We start from the raw sequence: 12,640 nt of genomic DNA, 5'->3' as shown, positions 1-12,640 counted from the left end.
TACATGCTAAAAAGGACTGAATTTTGACTCATCTAAAAACATCTATTAGGTAATCTCTTCCTGTCAACAAAAATGTATGACTTTTGGAACTTACTGATTGATAGGTAAGAAAAACCTGTCTATCCTCTATAATATGTATTACGTCAGGCAGCAATATTTCCAGCTTTAGATAATATTTCAAGTTAACTTTGACAACAAGCCACACCCCTTAATTATGCAAAACAATCCTTAATGTACAGATGTTAGGCATGTGGAAGGGAGGTACTCTCTGTCAGGTGTTGACAGTCAAAATAAACCAAATCATGATAAATAGTGGATAAAAGATAAGTCACTTGTGTTAAATAAGCCTTTTTAATTGTAAAAAATGTTATATCTCTTTATATGTTTGCACTGTATTTCCTTAGAGTACTAATATGAACAAAGGTAACTCATTGGTGAAAATACATTATTTTAATAAAGACATATACTTGAAGAGTTTCACTGGTTGTATTACGTACACAATTTATTTAATTTAGGTTATTCTTGGCAGGGAGGATGTGTATATTGTACCAGGCGTCACTGATTTCTTTATGGCAGTGACTCAAATCGTCGGCATAATGTTGAAGGGGAAAAATGATCACTTAAAAGAAAGATTCTGCATAATTGAACTCTCTTTCCACTGTCAAAAAATTATACTTTGCTGTTATGGGGAAGCAGACACAGACATTTAGGAACATTAATAATAGTTAGGAATACAGTAGAATATCAAGTTTGATTAACAATATAAGCTGCAGAAAAATATACATTTACAAATATGTCCAATCCTCTGAATAAACCAAGGCTTTCTATTTTATCTACCACACCTACAAAAGCATTGGGGAAACTGACAAAACTTTCAGCAAATTATCACATATTCATGTTAACAGTGTATCCATCAGGAATTAGACCTCCCCTTAGGGTCATAAATATGAGAATAATTTTAATTTCCTTGCAAATTTGCAATGATGAGTATTCATCCAAAGTAAGTGAAATTCACCAAGAGCAAGTGTGTAGTGCACAGAAGTGATAAAGCCATTACTTTATTATAAGAGAAGCTAGGAAGAGTGTGGAAGTTACAGATCAACATGTTTGTTGGGTATTTCAGGACTTAAGTATTTATCTGACTCTGGAATAGAGAGATTTTAGAGTTAATTTTGCATCTGATGTAAGCAAACTATGAACCAGAACAATATATACAAAACTGTGATAATTCAGAAGTGCAAACACATCTAAGAACACAAGCATGTATGCCAGAGAAATCCTACAAGTTCTAAAATGACAATTGATAATATAAAGGAGCAGTTTATGTAAACTTCCATGGCATTTGGGGAAACTATTAATACTAACTGAAAACCTCATAACTCACCAATACTTTAGAGAGGAAAAGGTCACATATATGTGGAATTAAAAGGAAGGAAAAAGGTAAAGTGACAAACTCCCTCAATTTGCCACTAGAGGCTTCAGAACTAAAAGAAGTCAAGATACATAGAGAAAAACTGAATAAACATGGATGACTGACAGTCACAGAGAGCAAGCTAACAAGAGATTCGATGTTTACAATGGCAGCTCAGCAAGGAACTCTATAAACACTTCTCCACAGGAAAAAGGAAGCTGTATACTACAAAGTTAGGTCAAATTCTCAGATATATAAATGTCAGAAATTTGTATCTGTAATATGAAGGTAAATTAAATGATAATCACACATGTATGTGTTGGGGCCTGGGGTAGGCCACCCCAAAATGTGCCTCAATGGCATATTGATTATTTTGAATTAGTTACTTAAGAAACAGCCAGTGCAGGAGGAACACGCTGACCCTCCTTTCTGTATTCCTGAAAGCAGAAAATGAATCTCCCACGTGAAAGGTGCCCTCCTGGCATCTGGAGCTAGAAGGACATGCTTATTGCCAAAGACAGGGAATTTGGGGCCAAGAAGCCTGTATAAACAAACCTTGTGACTTCTTTAATTTACTTCCCAAGCCTAAATTCTGTTTAGATTCTTCACTAATTGGGCACTCAAAACCTAAGTGTCCTTTTCCTGTCAGTTCCTTACAGATGTATTGTTCCTTTGTGTAAAATGTATAAAAGCTGCTTGCTTTTGCCACCTATTTCTACAAGACCTCCGGGAGCACGAATTAAAATGTGTTCCTTTTTCACTTGTTGTTTTGTGTCCAACCACAAGAATTTAAGAAGGATAAAGGAGGAAATTTCCTCTTCTCCAACATATGATAAGAGATTTATGTAGGTATGCAAACAAGCATTCAATAATATATAGAGAGTAATAGACTCTTTCTTTTAAAAGTTACTAAATTAATACAGCTAGGTAAGATTTTCCTCAGAAAACACAACTTGGTCAAATAACTCCACCAACGTATCATGACACATCTGGGCTTCCTTTTTGAAATTCTACTCAGAAGTTTATGGTCCACATGAAAAACTTTCTTTCTGAAAGTATTATGCCACCTTAATTTTAACCAAAATCGGATCTCTTGTTTCTCAGTCTTGGCACTGCATAACTTTTGGTTATATCCCCAAATCAATGTATCCACTAGGGGAAGGAATTTTTAACACATTAAAGTTCAAAGAATATTAAATGAGCTAAAGAAAAACTAAAAAGCAAGTTACCCCATTAAAAAGAAATTACTGGGATTCCCTGGTGGCACAGTGGTTAAGAATCTGCCTGCCAGTGCAGGGGACACGGGTTCAAGCCCTGGTCCGGGAAGATCCCACATGCCGCAGAGCAACTAAGCCCATGCGCCACAACTACTGAGCCTGCGCTCTAGAGCCCGCGAGCCACGACTACTGAGCCCACGTGCCACAACTACGGAAGCCCGTGCACCTAGAGCCCATGCTCCGCAGCAAGAGAAGCCACTGCAATGAGAAGCCCGCGCACCACAATGAAGAGTAGCCCCCGCTCGCCACAACTAGAGGAAGTCCATGCACAGCAACAAAGACCCAACGTAGCCAACAATTAATTAATTTTTTAAAAAATTACCATAACCAACAATGGGCGAGATCTTTATGGAGGAAATTACAAAGCTTTATTGAAAGTGAATAAAGAAGACCCAAGGAATGTGCAATGGTCATTGATAAGAAGACAATATTGTAAAAATGTTTACTGTCTCCAAATTGACCTATTAATTCAAAACAACTCTATTAAAATACAATGAGTTTTTAGCAGCAACAGGATGAGGTACTTCTAAAACGCATATGCAAAATTAAAAGATTAAAAAGGCAAAAAAGCTTTTGGGGAAAAAAAGTTTGGGCTATTTGCTCTCCCAAATATCAAGAAACCATAATGATTTAGAAAGCATGGTAGTAGCAAAATGATATGACAGATGTGAAAAAGAAAAGTATCCAGCAGCAGATTCACATGTACACATAAATTTGACAGAGGACACAAGTACGACTCTGAAACAGTGGGGAAAAGATGGTCTTTTCAATAAATGGAGCTGGGAAAGTTGGTTATCAATGTGGGGGAAAAAAAGCAAATGAGATTCCAATTTCACCCTGTATTCAAAACTGTATTCCAGGTGAAATCCTAAATGCGATGAACAAAATTCTGAAACTTCAGGGAAATAATGAACTATAAGAAAATAATTTAATGACTGCAGGAAAGAAAAGAATTTCATAAACAAAACAGAAAAGAAAAGCAAAAGTCATTAAAAAAGGGTGAGAACTATAACTCTGTTAAATTATTCAAAAGCTGGGTTTTAAGTACAATAAAAATAATAGTACAATGACCAGAGAAAATAGGGGAAAAGAGAGCAATTATTTAGGACAGGGGCAGCAATGCATGACACAAAGGCCAAGTGTAACTGCTGCCAATTTTCATATGGCCTGTGGAGCCCAGATGTTGTCTGTACTTTTAAATACTTGAAAAAAAATCAAAAGAGGAATAATATTTCTTGACACATGAAAACTTGTGAAATTCAAATGTGGATTATTGGAATAGAGGCACCCTTATTCACTTTCACATTGTCTACGGCGGTTTTCACGTTACAACAGCAGAGTTGAACAGTTAAGATGGAGTCCATATGGCCACAAAACTCAAAATATTTCCTGGCTGGCCCTCCCCTGAAAAAGTTTGCTGATCTATGGTTCAGAAAGCACTGCACTGCAGTAGTATGCATACTACTCATACCATCCTATGGTCACTACCATTCCTAACACCCTCACTCTAGTCTTTCTTCCAATGCACCAACTACACTGCCATGCAAGGGATCCATGCAAACACAAAATTCATAGTCAAATTTGCATCTGACCATGAAACTCCACATTTAAATGACCACACTGACTATGCATCACAGGAGAATAGAGTCTGAGCTCCACAACACACACAAGAGGCCTGGAGCTGGCTCCTCAGGCTTTTTTCTGGCCACTACTCATTGCCCACCATCCATTCTATGCTTCATATTATCAGCTGTTTATAGTTTGGCATTCACAACTTATGTCTGAGCCTCCACGCATTCCTGGGCCTCCACACAATTTTTAGACTCCATCTTCTGCTGGGAATTCCTTCCCCATCATATCATCATATTTACCTCCCAAACTCATTCTTTTTTCAAGACTCAGCTGATACCTCATTTCCATCAGGAAGCCCTATTGGGGTGCTTGAATGGAACTGTCGCCTTCTCACTGCTTCCTTAGCCCTCTGCATGCCTCTTATTTTTACTTAGCCTCAGCATTTAGCACAATGCTCAGCACATAGTAAAGAGCAAAAATAAGTACACCCAAATGAAATGTTATTGATTTTGCTTCCCCCCCCCCCCCCCCCCGCTAATTTACAGCTGTTAAGTAGGCTCAGAGAAGTTAAATGTCTTGCTTAAGGGCCACACAAGCTAATGAAAGTGACTGAGCCGGCATCTGAGCCCAGTTTTTACCAAATCCAAAATTTTCACTGACTCCAGAATGTGTACATCTTCCAACGTCATGTTGCCTAACATGTATAGCTAATAAGGCTGCTTAGGTACAGATGCCAAAAGCCAGGGGAAAAAAATATTATAAAAAAAGAATGAGGGCTTCCCTGGTGACGCAGTGGTTAAGAATCCGCCTGCCAATGCAAGGGACACGGGTTCGAGACCTGGCCCGGGAAGATCCCACATGCTGCGGAGCAACTAAGCCCGTGCACCACAACTACTGAGCCTGTGCTCAAGATCCCACAAGCCACAACGATTGAGCCCATGTGCCACAACTACTGAAGCCCGCGGGCCTAGAGCCCGTGCTCCGCAACAAGAGAAGCCTCTGCAACCAGAAGCCCGCGCACCGCAACGAAGAGTAGCCCCCGCTCACCGCAACTAGAGAAAGCCCGCGTGCAGCAACAAAGACCCAACACAGCCAAAAATAAATAAATAAATTTATCAAAAAGAAATAAAAAAAGAATGAGGAGGAGGCGGAAAAAGACCGATGAATGGAAGGACATTCAAATGGTTCAGTGCTATTAGAAATCAAACAAGTTCAGGAACTCTGAAATTTCTTCATTGCCCCTCAACCTGGCAAAGATGCTCACAATCATGAAACAGAGAAAAGAATATCGAGAAGACTCTAGAGCATTTTGCTCCATATCCCACTTTAAAGCATTAATGATAATAGCCTTTGAGTTCCTGCAAACTATTTCCAAAGGATCAATTCTTCCATTTGCTGCCACTGTGCAGAGCAGAGGAGGGTACATCGGTCCCGTAGTTCCTGATTTGATCTTTGCCCTCCTAAAGATTTTGGTATTTCACCAGCTAATCTTCTTAGCACCCTAAGCCAAGGGTTTGATCTCCAATAATTCCTTTTCTTCCCTTTCAATTCTAGATCAGTTTTGGCAGCTAAAAGGAAGACTGAACAGGAAAAAAAAAATGCTTAAAGCACCTAATTGGTGTGATCGCATATTTTCTACTCTGCAAAGAGCAGGAGAAGCAATATTGACCCATCACTGCTGGGTGACAGTGAAATGTCAAGACAGGGCTGCAACAATATTCTCCGTAATGAAGCAATGCTGAATACCAAGTCAAGCAGGCTAGTGGAAATCAAGTGAGAATGAAAAAGTACAAACACTTCTGATTAACAGCCAATGGCACCAGCTGGAGCAGACAGAATAACACAAAAGGGTCAGCTCAGCGCTGCCAGGTTTGGCAAGGCAATCTCGTTAACAGCAAGATGAAACTTCATTTGCTCACAATTTCATAGGCTGTTTCAAAGACGCCTCCTGCAAATTGACTTTAAGAGATGGAATTGCATTGAGCTTGACTTTTCTGGCAACAAAAGAATTTCTCCAAGTCTTTCTTGGTGCTTGTGGAGATTTACATTCAAAAGGAGAGTATGTGATGAAACAAAACAGGAAAAACAAAATATCACAAAACCCCTATGAAAAGGAAGACCTGATTTTTTAAATAAGTGGCTGGAAGTACTTGGTTAAATGTTCAACCAAGTATCTGAGCAAGGAAAGCGAAGCTCAGGAGAAAACAAACATGGAGACTCCTGAGTGTCTCATAGCATTTAAATTTAAGTAGGGAAAGAGTATTGACTTGAGCTCAAAAAGTAGTTATGAAGGAGGAATTTGGTGCTAGCTGTTAAAAATTCGAGGATTTCAACCCTGCATATGTATAGAGAGCAACCACAATGGCAGTACAGGACAGTTGAAAGAATATTAGGATTTGTTCTCAATTCTGATATTATGAATAGAACTAGCTAGCTCTATTCTCTGTCTCTCAGCAGGTCATTTCATTACTTCAAGTTTCAGTTTTTCAACTGTAAAAAGAATAAGTTCGATCACTGGTTCCGAGTGTCTATCAGAATCATGTGGACCTAATTAAAACACAGACTGTCTGGTCCCACCCCCAAAGTTCTTGATTTAGTAGATCTGGAGTGGGACCCTAAAATTTGCATTTCTGGCAAGCTCCTAGTGATACCCTTGCTGCTGGCCTGGGGATCAGATTTCGAGAATTATTGGATTAAATAATTCCTAAGGTCTCTACACATTCAATGTGCTCTAAGAACACTGTTGAACTCACTAGAGAGGTGACATAATTTAGACCATCATTTGAAATAGCAACACACAGACTGGTTTACTTGAGCACATTACATTTGAAATATATTTCCAGGGTGAGTGTGTCTGTAATCCTGCAGCAGGATGTAAGTTCTATCACTTGGAAATTCTTATGGGTAGAAGGCTGTCCTGGAAAGAAGGTCACTATTAGGTGAACACTATAAATAAATGAAGTGAACAGGAGACTGTTACCTTCTAGATCTATTCCCTAAAGAAGTTAAGGGCTGAGTAGTCCAAATTGAAGCCAATGGTTATAAAACATACACCATTCCATGAAAGCTCTAGTCTGTAAAGGTTATAACCTTTTAAAAGTGCCTGAATATGGATCAAAATGCTGGTATTAAATCTGTTGCTTTTAAAAGAAGCGTCCAAAAGAAGAATGAGAAGAAAAAACATTTCTTGAATGAGATTTCTTACGGCTGAACTTTGGAACTCAGAACCTCTGGTCCTGCAACTACCACTTGGGTCCTACATCCTTACTTGCTCTTGCTAATGGATTTACGAGTATGTAAATTTCAGTGTTTTCAGAGATCTACCCCAGAAATCTATACCTTCACAAGTAACTGGATTGAAAAATGATCTCATACCAACTGAGACAGAACCAATAAAATGTGATTGTAGGTAGTTATAATGCACATACTATTAAAAAACACTGCTAGGTAATGATTGGGGAATAAAGTGAGGACTTTCACTTGGAGGAGGTTGAATCGCCAAGCGAAGGGTTCCTCTGTGGTATTAAATGGACAGTGGGCACGTTTTGGAATGAGTATGTAATTTTGGACAAAGGAGACACACATTTCTAAGAGCAGCAGCGAGAACAAATGTGTCTATATAATAAGTAAGTTCAGTTAGGAAAAGGAAATTTCATATCTGAAATAGAAAAAATAATTTGGTCTGAAAATTTTAACATAGATTTTAGGGAAACTGTTCTAATGAGGATCAAGGTGTGACCCAACTAAACCCAAGACAAAGTTTTAGCACCCACTGACTAAATGACTGCTCATTTCCATGGACCATCAGGAATTTCAAGAGCTAGTCCAACTGAGAACTATGGGGGTTCCCAAGGAGTTCAGTTCAGTTATGGGAGGTCCTGTTCTTCTTTAGAGATGGATAAAGAAGTCCTGGAAAGAGATGATCCTCTTTTAAGCAAAGACTTTTTAGTCAATAACATGTGAACTATGTGCTTGTAAATTTTTGTACTTTAATTTGCTCATCCTTCCAGGAGATGCACCAAGCCTCGAGGTGATGCAGGAGACATTGGCAGGATGACCCAGGAGAAGAATTGAAAGAGGGAAGTGGTGCATCCATAGCTAAAGTCTTTAGAGGAGAAAATCCTGTCTTCCTCAGTCCTCCAGGTGATCCCAAATAAGAAGCTCTCAAACAGGCAGAAGACCAAGAAATCTGCCTAGTGCAATGTAGGGTGAGGAGAAATAAAGCCAAAGTAAGATCATGGCAGTAACAGGAAAGGAGCAAGGAGGCCTCAGTTCCCATCTCCTCTCCAATAGACAGTGTAAAGTCAGCACCTTGACATCACTAAGATATACCTAGATGTGAGGGGAGAGTCCAAACCAAGAGGAGGACTTGGGGTTCCTGGCGTGGAAAAAACAACCAAAGTGATATGAGACAAGAATGAGTAAACAGCATCTTAAAATGGGGGCCTGAATACCTCTGCTGACAGAGTCATTCTCATTCTGAACCATTTTTATTTTTATTTTTTTTAAATTTTTTCTCTTTTCTCTCTCTCCCAACCCCAAAACATTTCTAAACTATTTTAAAAATAGTTACCTATATTATAAGTCTGTGATTTAATATAAGGTTTGTGTTCGGTAGAGGCAAATTTTATAATAAGAGCAAGGAAAGGTACTTACTTGCATTCTTTTTTATATTATTTTTTGTAACTATTTTGAAGAACCATTTAGGGCATTTATATCAATTCTAGAAAGGTCAGTAATCTTAGATCACACTAAGAATAAACTAAATCTGAAAAAAATATAAGAAAGTTTCAGTGAGCTAAATCTATATGACGATTTTAGGCTTTTGTTCATGTCTAAATTTTGTTTCCACTGCTATTTTAAGAAGTTAGGAAATATTGCTTTACTGTGCACCTGAAACAAGCACAACATTGTTAATCAACTATACTCCAATATAAAATAAAAATTACAAAAAAATGGTAACAACATGTAATTCTACATGCAAATAACAAAAAACGTGGGGAAATAGTACTCTTAAAAGAAAGGATGCTAGTTGTTTTTTAAACTATATAGAAGACGTAAATAATACAACCAATATTAAAGTGTTTAATTAAATTCACCTATCATCATATGAACCATTTTTAAAGAACCAGCCACACGTGGGTCAGTTCTTGATCTAATGCCATCCACAAGGCGCAAGCTTTTACCTGAAACTCATCCAGGCTGTCTTCTTTCTTAGCGTTTTCCTAGAGTTATGATTTAGTGTAACTATACTTTTCTTTAAAGAGGTGAAATAATAAACTAAGAAATGGCCCTTTGGAGTTCCCTTCCAGCCAAACACTCCCTATTTTGTCCAAGAACATAAATGTGATATGTAGCCTGACCTGACCTCTTGCACTGAAATATATGGCCTTGCAGATTTTCTCTGACATTCCAAGATCTTTCACATGCCCTGGAATATACACTACCTGAGAGCAGGAGTTTCTGTGTGTTCATATCCCTCAGGTGCCTTAATCAAGACTGGAAGAGTGAGTTAGTGCCTTACTCTCTATAAGCCAATGGACTCAACCAGAGAGGGACGATTTTGCCCCTCAGGGGACACTAAACAATGTTTGGACATAGGCTCGGCTATCAAAATGGGTAAGGGGTGGTCATCTAGTGGGTAGAATCCAGGAATGCTGCTAAATATCCTACAATCACAGAAAGTCCCCTCTCCAGCCCCCCATACAACAAAGCATTATCCAGCCTCAAATATCAATAGTGAGGGGGTTACGAAACTCTATCATAGATGGTTAAAAGTTTATATTAAGATTAATGCATTAATATCAGGTTATATGTGTACATGCTTATGTTTTAATTATGTTTAATCATGATTTTAAAAAATGTAAAGCAAAAAGAAGGAAAAGATAAAAGCGTTAGCAACTAATAGATAACAGACAAAACTATACATTTCCAGTTTAAAAGGCAGTTTCTTGATAAAAGACTTCAAAGTCTTGACTTTAATGATTTGTGTTCTTGGCACCAGTGGGAGCCTCCTGCTGAAGGAGTTTGGGGTAGGGAAGGATACAGGCTGCACCATGTGAACAATCAATTTGTTTACTTCACAAAATTCTGACTTGGGCCTTTTCAAAATCTGGCTGGACACTGGCGTCTGAAAAGCTCAATAAGTGGGAAAGTGGATATCTGAGAAGAAGCTTAGGCCAACTTCTCAGCTTCAAGAATGTTTTGGTTAAGACATGAGAGGGAGTGAAAAAAATATTTTCCACAGATGACTTAAATACATAAAACGTAGTTGTAGACTCAACCACGAACCTATGATTGAATAAGTCTCCTTGAGGATTTTGGTGAAGGGGTAAACCTAGATATGATAATACTTTCCTTAATCTGAATAAATAGAGCCTTGACAGTAGAAATAAAATGTGTCCTTTAATATGTTTTTAAGTGATTTAAACTGCCTTTTTCTCATTTCCATGTCCTTATTTCTATCAAGGAACCCAGCGGTGAGGATTTAACTCTAGTTTCTTTGATTGCTCTGCTCAAGCCGCTGACAAAGTCAATGTTTCTGCAGTTCGGCTGGGAGCAGGGGGTTAGTGGAGTGAGTTTTCATAGTATGGATCCACTAGGAACCTAACTGGCGGCATCGGACTTCTATCTCACAAGTCCCCGAAAAGCTCACCAGGTAATAAACTTTTCTGTCCTTTTTGAACTAGTTTTGACCAAGGACCTTAAAGAAAAGAAGAGGAAATACCAAATAATTATATTAAATGAAGCCCTAAGACTTCTGAAAGAGGCTTCCTACCTTGCTTTGGAAGAAGCTCCTTCCACAGTGCCTTAGAGAACTATCGATCTGGTTATTTTTCGTGATTATTGTTTTGATTCCAGATCCAAACTGAAAAGAGTAGTTGGGAAAATTGGGGGCCCCATTCTTGTCTTATCTTAAACATGTTCTTTTTGTTACTGCAGATTAAAATAATGGCAAAGGTGAAAATAGATAAATAAAAGACTAAAGAAAGAAATGAAAAAGTATTTCCATTTATTTTCTCTCAAGTACCAGCTCTTTCAACGACTACAGAACTGCTTAAGAGATGTTTCAGAATTTGAAAGGAGCAATTTAGCAATGGATAGTGAAGACTTTAAAGATGTGTACACACTTTGACCAATCAAATGCATTTTCAGGAACTTATTTTAAGGCATTACTAGTCATGAAAGCAGTAAGACATGAATAATGAGATCTTGCGTTTAAAAGTGAAAACTGTGGAAAGAAAGTTATTTCATAACTCTATTTCCTGTGGCCAATAAGAATTACGTTGTGGGAACAATGTTCATAATGTAAGTGAAAAGAAGCAGTTTGGATTGACATTATTATTTTATTTTGTTTTGTTTTAATTTATTTTTAAAAGCCTGGAAGGTTATATTGATATACCAACATGTCAATGGTACTTATATATGCATGGTAGTTAAATAGATAATTTTATCCTTTTAAAATCAAATGTATTTTATTTTCCTATAATGAACATGCATTATTTTTTTAATTATAAAAACCTCAAAAATGCATAGAATGTTATGACCTTCTTAGGTCATAGAAGCTTAGTACTAAGTGGGGTTGGTTTCTTGATAGAATCAATGTTTCTTTTTTTTAAAATTATATCCAATTTGAAGCAATGGTAGGAATTTTCCATAAATAAAAAATAAATTTTCTCTTGGCAGTTTGGCTAAAACATCAACATTTTGATAATATAACTGCAGAATATTTTTAATGCTTGCTGAATTAGGTTCAGTATTGATTTTTAAAGAAACAGCCTATTTGAAGACGTTTATCTACTTGTAATCGACAGTGTATAATCCAGTACTCTAATAGCTTAATGGTGTTTTAACCAGGAAAAAAAAAAAAGCAACTCCTAGATTATAAACTCCTTTTTGGTTACCCAGAAATGGTAAAGACTTATCTGTATATCTTGCTTTGTAGAGCTTAATTAAGCACTAATATTTATCAAGTACTTACTCTGTGCTTAGCACAGATACCAGGGTTACAGCTGGGGACACCGGGAATCAGGGCGCTGGTAAGACCACAAGGGTTGCTGATGACCACATCCATTCTGACGGTCAGTGTCCATGCTGTGCCACTGCTTAAGTGTTTCAAAAACCACAGCTGCAAAACTTGATCTCTACACATTCAACACTTGCACCCTGCTTATAGAGACAGAACTAGGATTCAGGAAACAAGCATCTTCTTGCCAACGCTAGGCTCCAGAAGTATAAAATTATGATTACCTTGTTAAAGAAATACTATTCTCTCACATATTCTCAACTTCTTTGGGACAGGAAAATTGTTTATATACTTTTTTCGCCCTCTTCAGTGTCTAGCTTTTGGCTGAACATATACCAGTACCCTAGAGCATTT

The 12,640-nt window shown here is 37.7% G+C and overlaps 1 protein-coding gene across 1 annotated transcript in view; it reads right to left on the bottom strand.

The window, feature by feature from the left end:
• The window catches only part of DCC (DCC netrin 1 receptor), a 946,816-nt gene extending 934,482 nt beyond the window's left edge, over window positions 1–12,334 (bottom strand). The window contains exon 1 of the mRNA XM_068562459.1: window positions 12,242–12,334. Within this exon, the coding sequence (XP_068418560.1) occupies window positions 12,242–12,334 (93 nt within the window). The remainder of the gene's footprint in view (window positions 1–12,241) is intronic.
• Window positions 12,335–12,640: the final 306 nt, after the last annotated feature.

This window comes from Eschrichtius robustus, chromosome 14 (genome assembly GCF_028021215.1).
Source record: "Eschrichtius robustus isolate mEscRob2 chromosome 14, mEscRob2.pri, whole genome shotgun sequence".
Classification (NCBI taxonomy): Eukaryota; Metazoa; Chordata; class Mammalia; order Artiodactyla; family Eschrichtiidae; genus Eschrichtius; species Eschrichtius robustus.
This window is presented reverse-complemented; position numbering and strand designations above follow the sequence as displayed.